This window comes from Phasianus colchicus, chromosome 31 (genome assembly GCF_987193195.1).
Source record: "Phasianus colchicus chromosome 31, bPhaCol1.hap1.1, whole genome shotgun sequence".
NCBI lineage: Eukaryota > Metazoa > Chordata > Aves > Galliformes > Phasianidae > Phasianus > Phasianus colchicus.
The window spans coordinates 3,582,228-3,606,608 of record NC_143466.1 but is presented as its reverse complement, the minus strand read 5'-3'; the positions used below and the strand labels follow the sequence as shown (position 1 = coordinate 3,606,608).

Sequence of the window (24,381 nt, the reverse complement as noted above, 5' to 3'; positions counted from 1 at the left end):
TAAGGCTCCGCCCCCTTCCCGCGCATTCTGCAGCCGCAGGGCTGGAGAAGCCCCGCCCCTCCTCGCTCCTCATTGGCCACGCCCCCTCGCTCCCCGCTGGCCACGCCCCCTCCCCCGTTTGGCCACGCCCCCCTCCTCCCCCCCTCCGGGCGTTGCGGGACCCCCGGGCGGAGCGGAGCTGCAGGTCGGTGCGTCCGTCTGTCCGTCCCTACGGGCGTCCGTCTGTCCGTCCATCCATCCACCCCTACGGATGTCCGTGTGTCCATCCGTCCATCCCTGTCGGCTTCCGTCCGCCTGTCCTTTCGTCCCTATGGGCGTCCGTCTGTCCGTCCGTCTGTCCGTCCACCCCCATGCATCCCCATGGATGTCCACGTGTCCGTCTGTCCGTCCGTCTGTCCATCCCTGTGGGCTTCTGTCTGTCTGTCCGTTCATCCCTGTGGGTGTCCGTCTGTCCACCCGTCCCTGTGGGTGTCCGTCTGTCCATTCACCTGTCCGTCCGTCTGTCCGTCTGCTCAGCCCTAGGGGCGTCCGTCTGTCTGTCCGTCCACCCATCTTACAGACGTCTGTCTGTCCAGATGCCCATGTGTCCATCTGTCCCCCCACCCACCCTTATGGACATCCATCTGTCCCTCCGTCCGTCCCTATGGACGTCCGTCTGTCCGTCTGTCCGTCCATTCGGCCCCGTGGACGTCTGTCTATCCGCCTATTCATCCCTAGGGGCGTCCATCTGTCCACCTTCTCATCCGTCTGTCTGTCTGTCCATCCATTGCTATGGGCATCCATGCGTCCATCCATCCCCATGGACGTCTGTACGTCTGTCCATCCATCTCTGTGGACGTCCATCCGTCCGTCTGTCTGCCCCTCCGTTCAGCTCCATGGACACCCGTCTGTCCACCCATCCATCCCTATGGCCGTCTGTCCGTCCCTCTGCGCCCCACAGCTGCCCATCTGTCCATCCGTCCGTCCACCCGTCTGTGCGTCCCCCCACATCCGCCCGTCTGTCCGTCCGTGGGTCCCTCACCCCCTCATGGCTCCGGCTGTCCGTCTGTCCGTCTGTGGGTGTCCCCACCCCCCGCTGTAGGCGGCCGCCGCCGTCTGTCCGTCCTCCGCGTGGCTGTGAGTCAGCGGCTGTGGGTCCGTCTGAGGGTGCGGCCCCTTTAAGGGGGCTGTAGGTCCGTCCGTGGGTCTGTGTGTCCGTCTGTGGGTCCGTCCGTGGGTCTGTGTGTCCGTCTGTAGGTCCATCCATGGGTCCGTCCGTGGGTCTGTCCGTAGCTCTGTGCGTCCATCCGTGGGTCTGTTGTCCATGGGTCCGTCTGTGGGTCCGTCCAGGGGTCTGTGGGTCTGTCCGTGGGTCTGTGGATCCGCCTGTAGGTCCATCCGTGGGTCTGTCTGTGGGTCTGTCCATGGGGCTGTGGGTCTGTCCATGAGTCCGTCTGTGGGTCTGTCCGTGAGTTTGTCCGTGGGTCCGTCTGTGGCTCTATCCGTGGGTCCGTGGGTCTGTCTGTAGGTCCGTCTATAGGTCTGTCCGTGGGTCTGTCCGTGGATCTGTGGGTCTGTCTGTGGGTCTGTCCATGAGTCCGTCCGTGGGTCCGTCTGTGGCTCCATCCATGGGTCCATGGGTCTGTCTGTGGGTCCGTCCATGGATCTGTGGGGTGTGGGTCCATCCGTGGGTCTGTCCGTGGGTCCATCCACAGGTCCCCCACATCCCCCCCCCACCCATGGCTCCACCCCCCCCCCCCACGGCCCTGTCCCGCACCCAGACCCGCGACCCCGACCCCTTCACCCCCACCCCTGGGTGCCCCCCCTGCCCACCCCACATCCCCCCACACCCCTCATCCCCCCACCCCAGCCCTGGGTGCCCCCCCAGATGCCCCCCTGCCCCCTACATCCCATAACCTCATACCCCCCATCCCATAATCCCCCATCCCATAATACCCCACAATGCTCTGCATCCCATAACCCCCCATCCCACAATGCCCCCATCCACCCCACAGTGCCCCCATCCCATAATGCCCTCCTCCATCCCATAATACCCCATACCCCATCCCATAACCCCCCATCCCATAATGCCCCCCATCCATCCCATAATACCCCCGCACCCCATAATGCCCCCCCTCCATCCCATAATACCCCATCCCATAATACCCCATCCCATAATACCCCCCCATCCCATAGCCCCCCATCCCATAATGCCCCCCATCCATCCCATAATACCCCCGCACCCCACAGTGCCCCCCTCCATCCCATAATACCCCACCCCCATCCCATAATACCCCCCCATCCCATAATGCCCCCCCTCCATCCCATAATACCCCATCCCATAATACCCCCCCACCCCACAGTGCCCCCATCCCATAATACCCCCATCCATCCCACAGTGCCCCCCTCCATCCCATAATAACCCCCGCCCCACAATGCCCCCATCCCATAATACCCCCCCATCCCATAACCCCCCACGCCCGCACCCCACAACGCCCCCCATCCCACAATGCCCCGCGCCCCCCCCCGGTAACGCGGCGCGCTGCCCCGTGCCCCAGCCGCCGCCATGGCGCTGCCCGGCGCTGAGGACCGCGCGGCGGTGCGGCCGCTGTTCTGCCGCCGGGGGGCGCTGCGCCACAAGGTGGTGCACGAGGTCAAGAGCCACCGCTTCACCGCGCGCTTCTTCAAGCAGCCGACCTTCTGCAGCCACTGCACGGACTTCATCTGGTGCGGGGGGGCGGGGGGTATGGGGGTACAGGGGGGTATGGGGGTATGGGGGGTGTGGGGGGGATGGGGGTGTGGGGGATATGGGGGATATGGGGCTATGGGGATATGGGGGAAATGGGGCGGATGGGGGATATGGGGGGGTATGGGGATATGGGGAATATGGGGATATGGGGGATATGGGGGGTATGGGGGGATGGGGGGATATGGGGGAAATGGGGGTATGGGGGGGATGGGGGTGTGGGGGATATGGGGGTATGGGGGTGTGGGGGTATGGGGGGGTGGGGAGATATGGGCAGATATGGGGGATGGGGGGTGTGGGGTATGGGGGTATGGGGGGGATATGGGGGATATGGGGCTTATGGGGGGTATGGGAGTATGGAGGGATATGGGGGTAATATGGGGGAATGGGGGATATGGGGGATATTGGGGGTATGGGGGGATATGGGGCATATGGGGGGATGGGGGGATATGGGGGGGTATGGGGGTATGGGGAATATGGGGATATGGGGGATATGGGGGTATGGGGGCTGTGGGGGTATGGGAGGTAATGGGGGTATGGGGGTATGAGGATATGGGGGGATGGGGGTATAGGGGGATATGGGGGATATGGGGATATGGGGGAAATGGGGCGGATGGGGGATATGGGGGGTGTGGGGGGGATGGGGATGTTAGGGGTATAGGGGGTATGGGGGATATGGGGATATGGGGTGGATGGGGGATATGGGGGTATAGGGGGTATGGGGGATATGGGGGATATGGGGGGATGGGGCGGATGGGGGATATGGGGGTATGGGAGTATGGAGGGATATGGGGGTAATATGGGAGTATGGGGGATATGGGGCAGATGGGGGATATGGGGGTATTGGGGGTATGGGGGATATGGGGGAAATGGGGGTATGGGGGATATGGGGTGGATGGGGGATATGGGGGTATGAGGGTATGGGGGATATGGGGGAAATGGGGGTATGGGGGTGTTGGGGGTATGGGGGGATATGGGGGTGTGGGGGATATGGGGCGGATGGGGGATATGGGGGGGTTGGGGGATATGGAGGATATGGGGGATGCGGGGGTGGGGAGATATGGGGGGATATGGGGGATGGGGGGTGTGGGGTATGGGGGTATGGGGGGGATATGTGGGATATGGGGCTTATGGGGGGTATGGGAGTATGGGGGGGTATGGGGGGGTATGGGGGATATTGGGGATATGGGGGGATATGGGGGGTGTGGGGGATGGGGGGGTGGGGGTATGGGGGCATATGGGGGACATGGGGGATATGGGGGTATGGGGGAAATGGGGTATGGGGGATGAATGGGGACATTGGGGTCAGTGGGGACGTGGGGAGGCACTATGGGGTGGGGGGCATTATGGGGTTGGGGGATATTATGGGATGGGGGTATTATGGGGTGGGGGGATATTATGGGATGAGGGTATTATGGGATGGGGGTATTATGGGATGGGGGTATTATGGGATGGGGGCATTATGGGGTGGGGGCATTATGGGGTTGGGGGTTATTATGGGATGGGGGCATTATGGGGTGGGGGGATATTATGGGATGAGGGTATTATGGGATGGGGGTATTATGGGATGGGGGCATTATGGAATGGGGGGTATTATGGGATGGGGGGCATTATGGGGTTGGGGGATATTATGGGGTGGGGGGCATTATGGGATGGATGGGGGCACCGTTGGAGGTGACTGCACTCTTCCCCCCCATAGGGGCATTGGGAAGCAAGGCCTGCAGTGCATGGGTGAGTGGGACCCCCAGATAACCCCCCTGCGGGACCCCCCCCATAAACCCCATAATGGGACCCCCCTCAACAGCCCCCCAATGGGAGCCCCCCAAACACCCCCCACCAATAACCCCCCATGGGACCCCCCCCAATGGGACCCCCAGGATGAACCCCCACCAAACACCCCCCCCACTGGGACCCCCCCCATATAAAACCCCAATGGGACCCCCCTCAACAACCCCCCCAGATAAACCCCCCCCAATGGGACCCCCATAACGGACCCCCACCCAACACCCCCCAATAGGACCCCCAGTGGGACCCCCCCCATATAAACCCCCCCCATGGGACCCCACCCCCCAAATAACCCCCTCTCTGGGACCCCAAATAATGCAACCCCCCCCCCAAATCCCAATGCAAGGAGTGGGAAGGGGGGCGGGGTTTCCGGAGGGGGCGTGGCCACGGCTGTGATTGACAGCGCGGGAATTGATTGGGGGATAAAGGCAGGGGGCGTGGCCACGGCTGTGATTGACGTCCCGGGGGGGGGGCGGCTGTTGCCATGGGAACGGCGCTTGGGGCGGTTGCTAAGCAACGGGATGGGGAGGGGGGAGGGGGCGATTTTGGGGCATTTTGGGGCATTTTGGGGAATTTTCAGTGAGTTTGGAGAGTTGGGGGAAATTTGTGGGGAAATTTGGGGCACAAAAATGTGAATTTGTGTCTGAAAATGTCGATTTTCTGCTGTTGTTTTGGGGCAAAAAGTGGAAATTTTGGGGCTAAAAGCGCAGGTTTGAGACCAAAAATGTGAATTTTGGGGCGGAATTTGGGGCAAAATCCGTGATTTTTGGGGCTGGAAGTTGAGGCGATTTGGGGTCTGAGAGTTGCAGATTTTGGTGCTAAAATGGTGGATTTCAGTCTGAAAGTGTGGATTTTGGGGCCAAAACTGCAGATTTTGGGTGAAAAATTTGGATTTTGGGGCTAAAAGTGGGGATTTGGGGGCTGAATCTGTGCCAGTTTGGTGCCCAGGTGCTGAATTTTGGGGCTAAAAGTGCAGATTTTGGGGCTAAAATTGCAGTTTTTGGGTCCGATCTGCACCCATTTGGTGCCCAGGCGCTGGATTTTGGGGCTAAAAGCGCAGATTTTGGACAAAAAGCGCAGATTTGGGGTCTGATCCTTCATCTCTGGGTGCCCAAGTGCTGAATTTTGGGGCAAAAAGTTCGGATTTTGGGGCTAAAATTGCAGTTTTTAGATCCAATCTGTGCCCATTTGGTGCCCTGGCGTTGGATTTTGGGGCTAAAAGTGCAAATTTGGGGGCAAAAAGTTTGGATTTTGGGGCTAAAATTGTGGATTTTAGGTCTGATCCTTCATCTCCGGGTGCCCAAGTGCTGAATTTTGGGGCAAAAAGTTCAAATTTTGGGGCTAAAATTGCAGTTTTTGGGTCCGATCTGCACCCATTTGGTGCCCTGGCGCTGGATTTTGGGGCTAAAAGCGCAGATTTTGGACAAAAAGCGCAGATTTGGGGTCTGATTCTTCATCTCTGGGTGCCCAAGTGCTGAATTTTGGGGCTAAAAGTGCAGATTTTGGGGCTAAAATTGCAGGTTTTGGGTCCGATCTGCGCCCCTTTGGTGCCCCGGCGCTGGATTTTGGGGCTAAAAGCGCAGATTTTGGGGCTAAAAGTGCAGATTTTGGGGCTCAAAGCGCGGATTTTTTGCCGATTCCGCACCTCTGGGAGCCCCAGCGCTGCGTTTTGGGGCCAAAAGCGCCGTTTTTGGGTCAGTTTGCAGCTTCGTGGTCCACAAACGCTGCCACGAGTTCGTCAGCTTCGAGTGCCCCGGTGCTGGGAAGGGGCCGCAGACCGACGTGAGTTGGGGGGGGGGCCGCGATTTGGGCTGAAATCCGGCGGTTTTGGGGCCGGGGGGGGGGGGGGGCGTTTGGGGCTGAGAATCAACGGCTTTTGGGGGGGATTTGGGGTCATTTGGGGGGGATTTGGGGTCATTTTGGGGGGATTTGGGGGGAATTTGGGGGGATTTGGGGTCATTTTCGGGGGGATTTGGGGAGATTCAGGGTAAAATTGGGGCTGAATTTTGGGGTGATTCGGGGTCAATTTGGGGTCATTTTGGGGCTGACCCTAAAGGTCAGTTTTAGGGTGATTTTGGGGGGATTTGGGGTCATTTTGGGGGGATTTTAGGGAGATTTGGGTCATTTTTGGGGCGATTTGAGGCTGATGTGGGGCCGAATTTTGGGGTGATTTGGGGTCATTTTGGGGCTGATTTGGGGTTGACCTTAAAGGTCATTTTTGGGGTGATTTTGGGGGCATTTGGGACTGAATTTTGGGGTCGATTCTGTGTGATTTGGGGCTGACCCTAAAGGTCATTTTTGGGTCAATTTTGGGCCAATTTGGGGCCATTTTTGGGGACTCATTTTGGACCCAAGTTTGGATCAATTTGGGGCTGATTTGGGGCTCATTTCGGGTTGAATTTGGGTCAATTTGGGGTCAATTTGGGGGCTCATTTTGGGTCAATTTGGGGCGAATTTGGGGTCAATTTGGGGTCAATTTTGGGCCTCATTTTGGGTTGAATTTGGGTCGTTTTGGGGCCATTTGGGGACTCGTTTTTGAGTCACTTTGCAGCCATTTTGGGGCTGATTTGGGGCTCATTTTAGCTCCATTTTGGGCCAATTTTGCCCGAATTCGGGTCCGTTTTGGGCCCAACGCCGGGTCAGATTCGAGCCCCCCCCCCTCACACTCTCGTGCCCCCTTTTGCACACGCGTGTGCCCGCAGGACCCCCGCAATAAGCACAAGTTCAAGGTTCACACCTACAGCAGCCCAACCTTCTGCGACCACTGCGGGTCGCTGCTCTACGGCCTGGTGCACCAGGGCATGAAGTGCTCGTGTGAGTGTGCAAGCAGCGTGCAAGCAGCGTGCAAGCAGCGTGCAAACAGCGTGCAAGGGCGGGGGGGGCAATGGGGAGGGAAGGGGGGTGGGTGTGAGGGGTTTGGGGGAGGGGAGAGGGGTCCTCGTGCAATGGGGGGGTTGTGCAACAGTGAGTGTGCAACAGTGAGTGTGCAACAGTGAGTGTGCAATGGTGTCTTGTGCAGCGCTGCTCTTTTCTGCTGCTGTGGTTGTGTGGTGGTGCTTGTGCAAGGAAGTACTTGTGCAAGGAAGTGCTTGTGCAAGGAAGTGCTTGTGCAAGGAAGTGCTTGTGCAAGGCTGCTGCTTCTTGCACGAGCGCTGCTGTAAAGGCAGCAGTGTGAACGCCCTCGTGCAAAGCTCCCCGTGCAAAAACTCCCCGTGCACAAGCGTCGGTGTGAAGCTGTCGGCGTCCTCGTGCCAAACCCCCCCGTGCAAAGCTCCCCGCACAAAACGTCCTGTGCAAATCTCCTCGTGCAAAACCCTCCCTGCGCAACCCCCCCGTGCAAAGCTCCTCGTGCAAAGCTCCTCGTGCAAAGCTGCTCGTGCAAACCCCCTCGTGCAACTCTCATCGTGCAAACCCCCTCGTGCAACCCACCCCCCCGCCCCCCCCCCCGCACGACTGCTGGTGCAACGCCCCCCGGTGCCCGCAGGCTGTGAGATGAACGTTCACAAGCGCTGCGTGCAAAGCGTGCCCAGCCTGTGCGGCGTGGATCACACGGAGCGGCGCGGCCGGCTGCAGATCCGCGTGCAGCCCGTAGGGGGCGACACGCTGCGCGTCACCGGTGAGAGGGGCGCTGTGGGGCGCTGTGGGGCGCTATGGGAGGCTGCAGATCCTGGTGCAGCCAGCAGGGGGCGCTATGGGGCGCTATGGAGTCCTATGGGCTACCTGCAGATCCGCGTGCAGCCAGTAGGGGGCGCTGCGGAGCTCCATGGGGTGCTATGGGGCTCTATGGGGTGCTATGGGGCTCTATGGGGTTCTATGGGGCTCTATGGGAGGCTGCAGATCCGCGTGCAGCCGATAGGGGGCGACACGCTGCGCGTCACTGGTAAGAGGGGCGCTATGGGGCGCTGTGGGGCTCTATGGGGTTTTATGAGATTCTATGGGGCGCTATGGGAGGCTGCAGATCCTGATGGAGCCAGTAGGGGGCGCTGCGGAGCTCCATGAGGTTCTATGGGGCCCTATGGGGAGAAATGAAGGGATCTATGGGGCTCTATGGGGCGCGATGGGAGGCTGCAGATCCTGGTGCAGCCAGCAGGGGGCGCTATGCGGGGGGGTCTATGGAGTTCCAATAGGTTCTATGGAGCACTATGGGGTTTTATGGAGCACTATGGGGTTTTATGGGGTTCTATGGGGTGCTATGGGGCTCTATGGTATCTATGGGGCTCTATGGGGCGCGATGGGAGGCTGTAGATCCTGGAGCAGCCAGCAGGGGGCGCTATGGGGCGCTATGGAGTCCTATGGAGTTCTAAGGGATTCCATGGGGCACTATGGGGTTTTATGGGGTTCTGTGGGGTTTTGTGGGGTTCTATGGAGCCCTGTGGAACTCTATGGGGCTCTATAGGGTTCTATGGGGTTCTATGGTGTCTATGGGGCGCTATGGGAGGCTGCAGATCCTGGTGCAGCCAGCAGGGGGCGCTATGGGGGGGGGGTCTATGGAGTTCCAAGGGGTTCTATGGAGCACTATGGGGTTTTATAGGGCTCTATGGGGTGCTATGGGGCTCTATGGGGTTCTGTGGGGCTCTATGGGAGTCTGCAGATCCTGATACAGCCAGCAGGGGGCGCTGTGGGGGTCTATGGAGTCCTATGGAGTACCAAGGGGTTCTCTGGGGCCCTATGGGGTCCTATGGGGCTCTATGGGGTCCTATGTGTCTCTATGGGTCTCTATGGGCCCTGTGGGGCCCTGTGTGTCTCTATGGGGCGCTGTGTGTCTCTATGGGGCGCAGTGGGGCTCTATGGGGCGCTGTGTGTCCCTATGGGGCCCTGTGTGTCTCTATGGGTCTCTATGGGGCTCTATGGGGCTCTGTGGGGCCCTGTGTGTCCCTATGGGGCGCAGTGGGGCTCTATGGGGCGCTGTGTGTCCCTATGGGGCCCTGTGTGTCTCTATGGGGCTCTATGGGGCGCTGTGTGTCTCTATGGGGCGCTGTGTGTCTCTATGGGGCGCAGTGGGGCTCTATGGGGCGCAGTGGGTTTCGGGGCCGTGCTCCAGCCTCTGTCCCGCAGTGGGGGAGGCCCGCAACCTGATCCCCATGGACCCCAACGGGCTGTCGGACCCCTACGTGAAGCTGAAGCTGATCCCCGACCCCAAAAACGCCTCCAAGCAGAAAACGCGCACCGTGAAGGCGACGCTCAACCCCGTCTGGAACGAAGCCTTCGTCTTGTGAGCAGGGCTATGGGGAGCTATGGGGCGGCTGTGGGGCGGATATGGGGCAGGGCTATGGGGCGGATATGGGGCGGCTGTCGGGCAGCTGGGGGGCAGATATGGGGGAGCTATGGGGCGGATATGGGGCAGATATGGGGCAGCTGGGGGGCAGCTGTGGGGCAGATATGGGGGAGCTATGGGGCGGGTGTGGGGCAGGGCTATGGGGTGGATATGGGGCGGATATGCAGCATCTATGGGGTAGCGGATCTATGGGGTGACAAATCTATGGGGTGGTGGATCCATGGGGTGGCGGATCCATGGGGTGGTGGTTCTATGGGGTGAGGAATCTATGGGGTGTCGGATCCATGGGGTGACGGATCTATGGGGTGGTGGCTCTATGGGGTGATGGATCTATGGGGTGTTGGATCCATGGGGTGACGAATCTATGGGGTGACGGATCCATGGGGTGGCGGATCTACGGGGTGATGGATCTATGGGGTGACAAATCTATGGGGTGGTGGCTCCATGGGGTGACGGATCCATGGGGTGTCGGATGTATGGGGTGACAAATCTATGGGGTGGCGGCTCCATGGGGTGACGGATCTATGGGGTGACGGATCTATGGGGTGACGGCTCTATGGGGTGAGGGATCTATGGGGTGCGGCTCCATGGGGTGCGGCTCCATGGGGTGACGGCTCTATGGGGTGACGGCTCCATGGGGTGCGGCTCCATGGGGTGGCGGCTCTATGGGGTGCGGCTCCATGGGGTGACGGCTCTATGGGGTGCGGCTCCATGGGGTGGCGGCTCTATGGGGTGCGGCTCCATGGGGTGACGGATCTATGGGGTGACGGCTCTATGGGGTGCGGCTCCATGGGGTGGCGGCTCTATGGGGTGCGGCTCCATGGGGTGACGGCTCTATGGGGTGCGGCTCCATGGGGTGGCGGCTCTATGGGGTGCGGCTCCATGGGGTGGCGGCTCTATGGGGTGCGGCTCCATGGGGTGACGGCTCTATGGGGTGCGGCTCCATGGGGTGACGGCTCTATGGGGTGCGGCTCCATGGGGTGACGGATCTATGGGGTGACGGCTCTATGGGGTGACGGCTCTATGGGGTGCGGCTCCATGGGGTGACGGCTCTATGGGGTGACGGCTCCATGGGGTGCGGCTCCATGGGGTGACGGCTCTATGGGGTGACAGATCTATGGGGTGCGGCTCCATGGGGTGCGGCTCCATGGGGTGACGGCTCTATGGGGCGCCCCACAGCGCTCTCCGTGCCGGCGACGCGGAGCGGCGGCTGTCGGTGGAGGTTTGGGACTGGGACCGGACGTCCCGCAACGACTTCATGGGCGCCATGAGCTTCGGGGTGGCGGAGCTGCTCAAGGGCGGCGTGGACGGATGGTGGGCGCGGGGCGTGGGGGGCAGACATGGGGTGGGCAATGGGGCGGATGTGGGGCGGATGTGGGGCAGATGTGGAGCAGATGTGGGGAGGGCAATGGGGTGGATGTGGGGGGGATGTGGGGTGGGCAATGGGGCAGATGGGGGGATGTGGGGGGGCAATGGGGTGGATGTGGGGAGGGATGTGGGGGGGATGTGGGGCAGATGTGGGGCGGAAATGGGGTGGGGAATGGGGCAGATGTGGGGTGGATGTGGGGTGGGCAATGGGGCAGATGGGGGGATGTGGGGGGGCAATGGGGTGGATGTGGGGCGGATGTGGGGCAGATGTGGGGCAGATGTGGGGCGGAAATGGGGTGGGCAATGGGGCAGCTGTGGGGCAGCTGTGAGGCTCTGTGGGGTCCATGAGGTCCCTATGGGCTCTATGGGGCTCTACGTGTTTCCATGGGGTCTCTATGGGGTCCCTATGGGTTCTCTGTGTTCCTATGGGCTCTATGGGGTCTCTATGGGGTCTGTACGGGGTTTGTGGGGTCCCTATGGGGTCTATGGGGTCTGTATAGGATCCTTATGGGCTCTATGTGTCCCTATGGGCCCTCTGGGATCCCAATGGGGCTCTGTGTGTTCCTATGGGGTCTATGGGATCCCAATGGGGCTCTATGGGGTCTGTATGGTCCCTATGGGTCCTATGGGGCCCCTATGGGGTCTGTGGGGTCCCTATGGGTCCTATGGGGTCTATGGGATCTGTGGGGTCCCTATGGGCTCTATGGGGTCCCTATGGGGTCTGTATGGGGTCTATGGGTTCTATGGGGTCCCTATGGGGTCAGTGGGGTCTGTATGGGCTCTATGGGGTCCCTATGGGTCCTATGGGGCCCCTATGGGGTCTGTGGGGTCCCTATGGGGTCTGTATGGTCCCTATGGGTCCTATGGGGCCCCTATGGGGTCTGTGGGGTCCCTATGGGGTCCCTATGGGGTCTGTATGGGGTCTATGGGTCCTATGGGGTCCCTATGTGCTCTATGGGGTCCCTATGTGCCCTATGGGTCCCCATGTGCTCTATGGGTCCTATGGGGTCCCTATGGGTCCCTATGTGCCCTGTGGGTCCCCATGTGCTCTATGGGTCCCTATGGGTCCCTGTGGGCCCCCACGTGCTCGGAGTGGCGGCAGCGCTGTGCTGGGCCGCAGGTTCAAGCTGCTGAACCAGGAGGAGGGCGAGTTCTACAACGTGCCGGTGGCCGACACCGACGACTGCGGCCTGCGGCCCAAATTCGAGGCGCGTTAATTACCGCCCTTCGTTAAGCCGCCCTCATTAACGGCCCTCAGCCCCCCGTCCTTACCGCCCCCAAATGCCCCGCAACCGCGCCGGCCGCAATTAACCCCCTTAATTAACTGCCCCTTAATTACCCCCCCTTAACTACCACCCTTAATTACCCCCGTTAATTACCACCCCTTAATTACCACCCCTTAATTACCACCCCTTAATTACTCCTCTTAATTAACCCCCACTAATTACTACCCCAAATGCCCCTTTCCCCAAATATCCCTCCAAACACCCCCATAATTAACCCCCATAATTACCCCCCCGCTAATTACCCCCCCATAATTAACCCCCCCATAATTAAACCCCCCTTAACAACCCCCTCATAATCACCCCCCACACACTAATTACCCCCCCCTCATTAACTGGGGCTCTTTATTCTCTTCCAGGCCTGTAATTACCCCCTGGAGCTGTACGAGGTAATTAATTAATCACCCCCACCGGGGGCTAACGGCCAATTAACGGGTTCTAATAACGGCTTAATGAGGGCAAATAATGACCCCCCCTTGGGGCAAACAAACAATGGGGGCAAACGGCACTGAAAAATATGGGGGGGGGGGGGGGGGGCAGCTGCTCCCTGTGCCCCAATGGGGGGGGGGGGGGGTAATTGGGGGGGGGTAAATGGGGGGGGGGGGGTAAATGGAGCTTTTTGCCCCCCCCCTTTTTTTGCCCCCCCCCCAGAGGGTCCGCCGCGGGCCGTGTTCGCCCCCCCCCACCCCCCCCCCAGCTCTCAGCCCCACGGATCCCACGCGAGGCTTTTTTGGGGGGGGCCGCTCCCGATTGGCCGATTTCCATTTCCTGATGGTGTTGGGGAAGGGCAGCTTCGGCAAGGTGAGACCCCCCCCCCCCCCCCCCACAAATACGGAGCCCCCCAACCCCCACCCTAATTTGGGACCCCCCCCCAAAACCCCCACATAGAGACCCCCCTCCATAGAGTCCGCATAGTGGCGCCCCCTGCCGGCCGCTTTGTGCCGTTACACCGCATTACATCAGCGCCCCCTGCCGGCCGCTCTGTGCCGTTACACCGCATTGTGTCAGCGCCCCCTGCCGGCCGCTCGGTGCCGTTACACCGCATTACATCAGCGCCCCCTGCCGGCCGCTCTGTGCCGTTACACCGCATTACATCAGCGCCCCCTGCTGGCCGCATGGTGCCGTTACACCGCATTGTGTCAGCGCCCCCTGCCGGCCGCTCTGTGCCGTTACACCGCATTACATCAGCGCCCCCTGCCGGCCGCTTCGTGCCGTTACACCGCGTTGTGTCAGCGCCCCCTGCCGGCCGCTCGGTGCCGTTACACCGCATTACATCAGCGCCCCCTGCTGGCCGCTTTGTGCCGTTACACCGCATTACATCAGCGCCCCCTGCCGGCCGCTTCGTGCCGTTACACCGCATTGTGTCAGCGCCCCCTGCCGGCCGCTCTGTGCCGTTACACCGCATTACATCAGCGCCCCCTGCCGGCCGCTTCGTGCCGTTACACCGCATTACATCAGCGCCCCCTGCCGGCCGCTTCGTGCCGTTACACCGCATTACATCAGCGCCCCCTGCTGGCCGCTTTGTGCCGTTACACCGCATTGTGTCAGCGCCCCCTGCTGGCCGCTCTGTGCCGTTACACCGCATTGTGTCAGCGCCCCCTGCCGGCCGCTTTGTGCCGTTACACCGCATTACATCAGCGCCCCCTGCCGGCCGCTTTGTGCCGTTACACCGCATTGTGTCAGCGCCCCCTGCCGGCCGCTTCGTGCCGTTACACCGCATTACATCCGCGCCCCCTGCCGGCCGCTTCGTGCCGTTACACCGCATTACATCAGCGCCCCCTGCCGGCCGCTCTGTGCCGTTACACCGCATTGTCAGCGCGCCCCCTGCAGGCCGCTGCCCGCAGTTACAACTCACCCAGGGTCCCCAAATCCCCGCGTAACAGCGCCGCCTGGTGGCCGCTCCGTGCCATTGCAGCCCGCTGGTCACTCCCTGCTATTACACCCCGCTCTCTCACCGCGCCCCTTAGTGGCCATTCCTTGCTATTACCCCCCCTCTGACCGCACCCCACATAACCCCGCCCCATTCCTGACCACGCCCCCCCATGGCCCCGCCCCTTGGTGGCCGTTCTCTGCTGTCACAGCAGCCCCAGTAACTGCACAACCCACGTAACCCCGCCCCTTTGACCACGCCCCCCTTTGACCACGCCCCCGCAACCCAGCCCCCATTGGCCCCGCCCCCCTCCCCCACCCCCTGCTGGCCACTCTCTGTCATTACAACGCCCCCGGTGACCCCATGCCCACACCGACCCCCCCCCATTTCGAATCCCTCCCCATTTCTCACCACACCCACACGTGACCACGCCCCTCACGGACCCCACCCCACATTAAAACCCCCCCCCCACCCCCCGACTTCGCCCCCTCCTGGCGTGTAATTACAGCCCCCTGTCCCAGCGCGTCCCCTGCTGGCCGCTCCCTGTTATTACACCCTTCTCATTGACTTCGCCCCCTGCGGGTCACTTCGTGCTATTACAGCTAACCGCAACCTCGCGTAACCCCGCCCCATTTATGACCACGCCCCCAATTTGGCCCCGCCCCCCTTGAACCCTCCCCCCATTCACCACGCCCCCTGGTGGCCGCTCTGCTTTCTTACAACCCTCCCATTTACTGCGCCCCCTGCTGGCCGCTCCCTGCCATTACAACCGACCACACCCCCTGCTATCCCCGCCCATTTCTGACCACGCCCCCATTGTGGCCCCGCCCCTTTGACCCCTCCTCTTTTTCCCCGCCCACCCAACTGGCCGCTTCCTGCAATTGCAACCCTCTGACAGCGCCCCCTGGTGGCCATTCCGCGCTATTACACCCCTTCCATCACCACGCCCCCTGCTGGCCGCTCCCTGCAATTGCAACCCTATACTGACTGCGCCCCCTGCTGGCCATTCCCTGCTATTACAACCGTCCGCACCCCCCACGTAACCCCGCCCCATTTCTGACCACGCCCCCAATTTGGCCCCGCCCCCTTGAACCCTCCCCCCATTCACCACGCCCCCTGGTGGCCGCTCCCTTTTGTTACAACCCTCCCATTTACTGCGCCCCCTGCTGGCCGCTCCCTGCTATTACAACCCTATACTGACTGCGCCCCCTGCTGGCCGTTCCGCGCTCTTACAACCGACCACACCCCCCACGTCGCCCCGCCCCATTTCTGACCACGCCCCCATTTGGCCCCCTCCCCTCCGTTTGGCCCCGCCCCCCTCCCCTCTCGCACGCCCCCTGGCGGCCGCCGCAGGTGATGCTGGCGGAGCGGCGCGGCACGGCGGAGCTGTTTGCGGTGAAGATCCTGAAGAAGGACGTGGTGGTGCAGGACGACGACGCTGCCTGCACCATGGTGGAGCGCCGGGTGCTCGCCCTCGGGCCTCGGCCGCACTTCCTCACGCAGCTCCACTCCACCTTCCAGACTGCCGTGAGAATTGGGGGGGGGGGCACTGAGGGGGTCTGGAGGGGACTGGGAGGGGGATATGGGGGGATATGGGGGGATAAGGGGGGATATGGGGGCACTGGGAGGGACTGGGAGGGGGATATGGGGGGATATGGAAGGATATGGGGACACTGGGAGGGACTGGGAGGGGGATATCAATGGATGTGGGGGGATATGGGGCACTGGGAGGGGGATACGGGGGGATATGGGAGCACTGGGAAGGACTGGGAAGGACTGGGAAGGGGATATGGGGGTGTATAGGAGGATATGGGGACACTGGGAGGGACTGGGAAGGATTAGGAGGGGAATATGAATGGATATGGGGGGATATGGGGGGGCTGGGAGGGGGATATGGGGGGATATGGTGAGTTATGGGGGCACTGGGAGGGACTGGGAAGGACTGGGAGGGGGGTATGAGTGGATGTGGGGGGATATGGGGGCAGTGGGGGGGTCTGAGAGGGGGATATGGGGGATAATGGGGGATATGGGGGCACTGGGAGGGGCTGGGGGTCACTGGAGGTCACTGACCCTGCCCTCCCCATCACCTGTGGGATCCATGGGGTCAGTGAGGGGGGGGTCTGTGGGGGGGTCAGCCGAGGGGAGGGGTCACTGGAGTGGGGTCACTGGAGGTCGTTGACCCCTCCTCCTCCCCCTCCCCCCCCCGCCCCCCCCCAGGACCGCCTGTACTTTGTGATGGAATACGTGACGGGGGGGGACCTCATGTACCACATCCAGCAGGTCGGCAAATTCCGTGAGCCCCACGCCATGTGAGTGCCCCCCCCAAGGGGACCCCCCAAAAAATCCCCCTTCAATTCCACCCAACCCTCCCACGACCCCCCCCAAATCCCCCCAGACCCCCCAACCCCCTCCAATTCCCCTATATCCCCCCAGACCCCCCCCAAATCCCTTTGAGACCCCTCAGTACCCCCCCAAATCCCCCCATATCCCCCTCAACCCCCCTCCCCCTCCCCAATTAACCCTCTCAATTAACCCCTCCTTATCAACCCCCCCCCTCAATTAACCCCCCCTAATTAATTAACACCCCCCCCAGGTTTTACGCTGCTGAGATCGCCATTGGGCTCTTCTTCCTCCACAACCACGGCATCATCTATAGGTCAGAGCCCCCCCCCAAAATCCCCCCCCAACCCCACACATTGACCCCAAATCACCCCACGTTGACCCCAGTGACCCCAGCTGACCTCCATTGACCCCATTGACCTCACACTGACCCTACATTGACCCCGAGTTCACCCCAAATCGACCCCAAATTGACCTCCATTGACCCCACATTGACTTCCCATTGAGGGGGGGGGTCCGATTGTGGGGGGGGTCTCATTATGGGGTGGTCCCATTGTGGGGGAGTTCCATTGTGGGGAGGGGTCCCATTTTGAGGGGGATCCAATTGTGGGGAGGGTCCCATTGGGGGGGGTCTCATTGTGAGGGGGTCCCACTGTGAGGGGGGGTCCAATTGTGGGGGGGCTCCATTGTGGGGGGGTTCCATTGTGGGGAGGGGTCAATTGTGGGGGGGTCCAATTGTGGGGGGGGGCCCATTGTGGGGGGGGCCCATTGTGGGGAGGGGTCTCATTCTGGGAGGGTCTCATTGTAGGGGGGGGTCCCATTTTGGGGGGTCCTGGGAATTCTGGGGGTGGGTCCCCAGCTCTGAGGGTTGGACCCCCCCCCCCCCACGATCCCCCCCCCCAGGGACCTGAAGTTGGACAACGTGATGCTGGACGCTTTGGGCCACGTGAAAATCACCGATTTTGGGATGTGCAAGGAAAACATTTTCCCCGGGACCACAACCAGAACCTTCTGTGGGACCCCCGACTACATCGCCCCCGAGGTGGGGGGGCGCGGGGGGGGCACAGCCTGGATGGGGGGGGGAAGGGGGTGCTCCATTGTGGGGGTCCCTTTAAGGGGGCGGGGTCCCTTTAAGAGGGCCCCATTATAGAGATGGGGGTCTCAGTGTGGGGTGGGGGTCCCTTTAAGAGGGCTGCATTGTGAGGAGGGGTCCCAGAATGGGGTGGGGGTCCCTTTAAGTGGGCTGCATTGTGAGGAGGGGTCCCAGAATGGGGTGGGGGTCCCTTTAAAAGGTCCTTGTTGTGGAGCTGAGGGTCTCAGTATGGGGTGGGGGTCACTTTAAGAGGGGTCCAATGTGAGGAGGGGTCCCATTATGGGGGTGAGGGGTTTCATTGTGGGGTGGGGGTCCCATTATGGCGGGGGTCTCAGTGTGGGGGTCCCATATGGGGGTGGAGATCCCCTTAAAAAAGCCCCATTATGGAGATGAGGGTCTCAGTATGGGGCGGGGGTCCCTTTAAGGGGGCCCCATAGTGGGTGGGGGTCCCATTATGGGGGGGCTGTCAGTGTGGGGGTCCCATTATGGGGGTGGGGGTCCCTTTAAGAGGGGCCCAATGTGAGGTGGGGTCTCATTATGGGGGGGGGGCTCCATTGTGGGGTAGGGGTCCCATTGGGGGGGGGGGGGTCCCTGTAAGAGGATCACATTTTGGGGGAAGGTCCTTTTAAGGGGGTCCCATTTGTGGGTAGGGGTCCCATTTGTGGGGAGGGGTCTCATTATGGGGGGGGTCCATTGTGGGGTGGGGGGGGTCTCAGTGTGGGGGTCCCGTTATGGGGTGGGGGTCCCTTTAAGGGGGTCCCATTGTGGGTAGGGGTCTCATTACGGCCCATTCTGGGGGGGGTCCGTTTGTGGGGGGGGGGGGGTTGTTGCTGGGGGGATTTGGGGGGGGGTCTCAAGGGCTCCGCGCCCCCCACCCCCCCCCCCCTTTGTTCCCCCCCCCCCAGATCATCGCCTATCAGCCCTACGGGAAGTCGGTGGACTGGTGGTCCTTTGGGGTTCTGCTCTACGAGATGCTGGCGGGGCAGGTGGGGGGGGGCGGGGGGGTCTTTGTAGGGGATCCTGGGGGGGTCTGGGGGGTCCTCGGGGGGCGGTGCGGGGGGAATTTGGGGGCTCTGAGGGGGTCTTTGGGGTCTGAAGGGGGGGGGTGTATGGGGTGTGGGGGGAATTAAGGGCTCCGGGGGGGCTGGGTGTATTTGGGGGCTCTATGGGGGTCTGTGGGATGTGGGGGGGGATTTGGGGTCTCTATGGGGGTGTGTGGGGTCTGGGGGGGTCTGGGGGGGTCTATAGGGTCTGGGGGGGTCTGGGTGTATTTGGGGGTTTTATGGGGGAGGTGCTGGGGGGGGTCTATGGGGTCAGGGGGGTTATAGGGTCTGGGGGGGGTCTGGGGGGGATTTGAGGGTTATGGGAGGGTCTATAGGGTCTGGGGGTGTTTGAGGGCTATTGGGGGTCTATAGGATCTGGGGGGGGGGTCTATGGGGTCGTGGGAGGTTGGGGGGGGGTCTCTATACGGTCTGGGGGCATCTTGGGGGGGGGTCTTTGGGGTGTGGGGGGGTCCGGGTAGTGTTTGAGAGCTATTGGGGGTCTCTAGGGTCTGGGGGGCTCTATAGGATCTGGGGGGTGGATCGGGGGGAAATCGGGGGCTCTATGGGGTCTCTATGGGGTCGGAGGAGGGGTCCGCGTTGTCCGGAGGTGTTTGAGGGGGGGGATCCACGTTGCCCCCCCCCCATTTTAGCCCCCGTTCGACGGGGAGGACGAGGAGGAGCTGTTCCAGTCCATCATGGAGCAGACGGTGACGTACCCCAAAGCGCTGTCCAGGGAGGCCGTGGCCATCTGCAAGGGGGTGAGGACCCCCCCCCAAAATAATAGGACCCCCCCCCAAAGCAATAGGACCCCCCCCAAAAGAATAGAACCCTCCCCAAAGCAATAGGACCCCCCCCAAGCAATAGGACCCCCGCAATAATCCCAGAGCCCCCCTGGCATGATGGCATCCCCCTAGAAAGTGATGGTGGGACCCCCCCCCGAAAATAATGGGACCCCCCCCCAAATGATGGAATCCCCCCTTCCCCCCAAATAGTGCCCCCCCCCCCCCAAAAATAATATATAGGGAGGGTCTCCTCCCCACTGACCCCCCCCCCCATATCCCCCCCCCATATAGGCAGTATTGGAGCCGTTTATGGGGGGGGGTGGCACATATGGGGGGGGGTCTCCACCCCACTGCCCCCCCCCCCATTTCCTCCCCCCTTATATGTAAGATTGGGGCTGTTTATGGGGGGTTGGCTGACACATATGGGGGGGGGTCTCCACCCCACTGCCCCCCCCCCATTTCTCCCCCCTTATATGTAAGATTGGGGCTGTTTATGGGGGGGGGGTGACACATATGGGGGGGGTCTCCACCCCACTGCCCCCCCCCCCCCTCATTTTCCCCCCCCCATATGTAAGATTGAAGCTGTTTATGGGGGGGTGGCTGACACATATGGGGGGGGGGCTCCACCCCACTGCCCCCCCCCTCATTTTCCCCCCCCCATATGTAAGATTGGGGCTGTTTATGGGGGGGGGGCACATATGGGGGGCGGTCTCCACCCCACTGCCCCCCCCATTTCCCCCCCCCCCCCATATGTAAGACTGGGGCTGTTTATGGGGGCTAGATGCCATATATGGGGGGGGTCTCCACCCCACTGCCCCCCCTCATTTCCCCCCCCCCCCCATATGTAAGATTGGGGCTGTTTATGGGGGGGTGGCTGACACATATGGGGGGGGGGTCTCCACCCCACTGCCCCCCCCATTTCCTCCCTTCCCCCCCCCATATGTAAGATTGGGGCTGTTTATGGGGGGGTGGCTGACACATATGGGGGGGGGGTCTCCACCCCCACTGCCCCCCCCCCATTTCCTCCCTTCCCCCCCCCCAGTTCCTGACCAAACACCCCGGGAAGCGGCTGGGGGGGGGCCCTGGGGGGGAGCAGGAGGTGCGCAGCCACCCCTTCTTCCGCCGCGCCGACTGGGAGCGCATGGAGCGGCTGGAGGTGCCCCCCCCCTTCACCCCACGGCCGGTGAGACCCCCCCCCCCCACCCATCATTAGCCCCAATTAGCCCTAATTACCCCGCTTCAACCAAATGACCCCCCCGTGACCCCCCAGTTAACCCCTGTGACCCATAATGACCCCAATTACCCCCAATTAACCCCCGTGACCCCCTATGACACCCAGTGATCCCCGATTACCCCCAATTACAGCCCCAATTACCCTTAATTACCCTTAATTATCCCCAATGCCCCCCAATTCCCCCTAATTAGCCCTAATTACCCCCCAATTCCCCAATTGCCCCCAATTACCCCCAATTACCCCTAATTCCCCCTAATTACCCCCCAATTTCCCCCAATTACCCCTAATTACCCCCCAATTACCCCCAATTACCCCAATTACCCCTAATTACCCCCCAATTACCCCAATTACCCCTAATTACCCCTAATTACCCCCCAATTCCCCCCAATTCCCCCTAATTCCCCCCAATTGCCCCCAATTACTCCTAATTACCCCTAATGACCCCCAATGACCCCCAATTCCACCCAATTCCCCCCAGTTCCCCCTAATGACCCCTAATTACCCTTAATTACCCCGAATTCCCCCTAATTCCCCTTTAATGACCCCCAATGACCCCTAATTACCCCTAATTACCGCCAATTACCCCCTAATTACCCCTACACCCCCCCCAATTCCCCCAATTCCCCCCAATTCCCCCTAATGACCCCTAATGACCCCCAATTACCCCCCCAATTACCCCTAATTACCCCCAATTCCCCCTAATTACCCTAATGACCCCCAACGACCCCTAGTTCCCCTTAATTACCCCCAATTCCCCCGAATTCCCCCGAATTCCCCTTAATGACCCCTAATGACCCCTAATTACCCCCAATTATCCCTAATTCCCCCAACGACCCCTAATGACCCCAATGACCCCCAATGACCCCCAACGACCCCTAATGACCCCAACGACCCCTAGTGACCCCAATGACCCCTAATGACCCCCGCCGCCCATCTCAGCCGTCTCTCTCTCTCTCTGTCCGTCTGTCCGTCCGTCTGTGTCTCGTCGTCCCCCCCCCCAAAATAAAAACCACGGGGGGGCCTCGTTGTGGGGGGGGGCGTTTGGGGGTCCGGTTTTGGGGGGGGGTCACATTGGGGGGGGTCTCGTTTGGGGGGGGCTTTGGGGTCTCATTTTGGGGGGGGGTTGGGGGGGCATTTTGGGGTGTCATATTGGGGGGGTCACATATGGGGGGGTTATTTGGGGGTCTCACTGGGGGGGTCACATTTTCGGGGGGTCTCATTTGGGGGGGCGGTTTGGGGTCTCGTTTGGGGGGGTCTCATTTTTGGGGGGGTCACATTTTGGGGGGTCTCGGGGGGTTCATTTTGGGGGGGTTATTTGGGGGTCTCATTTTGGGGTCTCACTGGGGGGGTCACATTTTGGGGGGGGGGTCTCATTTTGGGGATCTCATTTCGGGGGGGTCTCATTTTGGGGGCGTTATTTTGGGGTCTCATTTCGGGGGGGGTCACATTTGGGGTCTCATTTTGGGGGGGTCTCATTGGGGGGTTTCATTTGGGGGGGTTGCATTTTCGGGGGGGTCTGATTTGGGGGGGTTATTTGGGGGTCTCATTTTGGGGTCTCATTTTGGGGGGGTCTCATTTGGGGGGGCGTCAATGGGGGGGTTTCATTTTGGGGGGGGTCTCATTTTTGGGGGGGGTCACATTTTGGGGGGGGTTCATTTTGGGGGGGTCTGAATGGGGGGGTTTCATTTTGGGGGGGGTCACATTTGGGGGGGTCACGCGGGGGGTTTCATTTTGGGGGGGGTCACATTTGGGGGGGTCACGCGGGGGGGTTTCATTTTGGGGGGGCCATTTTGGGGTCTCATTTCGGGGGGGTTATTTTGGGGGGGGGGGGCCGTACCGGGTGGGTTTCAATTTGGGGGGGGGTCTCAAATTGGGGTCTTTTATTTTGGGGGGGGTCTCATGGGGGGGGGCTTTGAGGGTCTCTTTTTTTTGGTTCCCCCATTCCCCCCCCCCCAAATTTCTCTCCACCCCATTTCCGGTGCCCCCCCCCATTTTTGGGCTCCATTTTTGCCCCCCCATTTTTTGGATCCCTTTATCCCCCATTTTTTTGTTTCTCCCTCCCCATTTTTTTGTCCCCCCCCCCATTTTTTTACTCCCCCCCCAAATTTTGTTCCCCCCCCATTTTTTGTGCCCCCCCCACTTTGCCCCCCCCATTTTTGTACCCCCTTATCCCTCCCTTCTCCCCCCCATTCCCCCCCATCTTTATCCCCCCCCATTTTTTTGCCCCCCCCAATTTTTGGTGTCCCCCCCCCACTTTCCGTTCCCCCCTTTTATTTTTGCCCCCCCACTTTTTTCCCACCCCCCCATTTTTGATGCCCCCCCCTTTTTGTCCCCCCCCCCACTTTTGCACCCCCTTCTCCCCCCCCCTCCCTTCACCCCCCACATCTTTTTGTCCCCCCCCCTTTTTGTCCCCCCCCCCAATTCTGCCCCCCCCCGCAGTGCGGTCGGAACGGGGAGAACTTCGATAAGTTTTTTACGCGCGCCCCCCCCGCGCTGACCCCCCCGGACCAGTTGGTTCTGGCCGGCTTGGACCAAAGCGACTTCGAGGGCTTTTCCTACACGAACCCCGACTTCGTGCCCCCCCCGCCCCCCCCCGCCCCCCCCGGGTCCCTCGTCTGACGCCCCCCCCCCCATTACGAGACCCCCCCCCACCCACTTTAGGGCCCCCCCCCCCATTCGCACACCCCGATTTAAGACCCCCCCCCCACACACTTTGGGACCCCCTTCTCCTCCACACACACTTTAGGACCCCCCCCCATTTTGGGACCCCCCCCCATTTTGGGACCCCCCCCATTTTAGGACCCCCCTCACTTTGAACCCCCCCCCCCTCTTTAGAACCCCCCACTTTAGGATCCCTCATCCCCCCCCCCCCATTTTAGGACCCCCCATTTTGGGACCCCCCCTCATTTTAGGACCCCCCCCTCACCTCCATTTTGGCGACCCTCCCCCCCATTTTAGGACCCCCCCATTTTGGGACCCCCCCCTCCCTATTTTAGGACTCCACACTTTGAACCCCCCCACACACCCCGATTTATGACCCCCCCCCACTTTGGGACCCCCCCTCACTTTAGGACCCCCACACCCACACTTTGGGATCCCTCATTCCCCCCCCCATTTTAGGACCCCCCCCCCATTTTGGGACCCCCCCCCCATTTTAGGAACTCCACACTTTGAACCCCCCCCCACCGTTTTAGGAGCCCCCCCCCTTCATTTTGGCGACCCTCCCCCCCATTTTGGGACCCCCCCTCCCTATTTTAGGACTCCACACTTTGAACCCCCCCCCACACCCCGATTTATGACCCCCCCCACTTTGGGACCCCCCCCCCCCTATTTTAGGACCCCCATTTTAAGACTCCACACTTTGGACCCCCCCCTCATTTTAGGACCCCCCCACACCCACACTTTGGGATCCCTCACCCCCCCCCCCCATTTTAGGACCCCCCCATTTTGGGACCCCCCCCTCCCTATTTTAGGACTCCACACTTCGGACCCCCCCTCACTTTAGGACTCCCCCCCACTTCCGTTTTAGGACCCCCCCCACTTTGGGCCCCCCCCCCTATTTTAGGACTTCACACTTTGGACC

At 61.4% G+C, this 24,381-nt stretch overlaps 1 protein-coding gene across 1 annotated transcript; it reads left to right on the top strand.

Moving 5' to 3' along the window:
- Window positions 1–87: 87 nt before the first annotated feature.
- PRKCG (protein kinase C gamma) lies at window positions 88–23,417 on the top strand. Its single transcript, XM_090127557.1, has 19 exons — window positions 88–1,172; window positions 2,538–2,706; window positions 4,425–4,456; window positions 6,210–6,292; window positions 7,213–7,324; window positions 7,995–8,126; window positions 9,566–9,722; window positions 10,965–11,099; window positions 12,274–12,361; window positions 12,796–12,825; window positions 13,088–13,237; window positions 15,660–15,833; window positions 16,524–16,615; window positions 16,900–16,962; window positions 17,550–17,688; window positions 18,645–18,725; window positions 19,433–19,540; window positions 20,607–20,747; window positions 23,238–23,417. Exons 2-19 carry the CDS (start codon window positions 2,546–2,548, stop codon window positions 23,415–23,417), a joined length of 2,058 nt encoding a protein of 685 aa, XP_089983683.1. The 5' UTR covers window positions 88–1,172; window positions 2,538–2,545.
- Window positions 23,418–24,381: the final 964 nt, after the last annotated feature.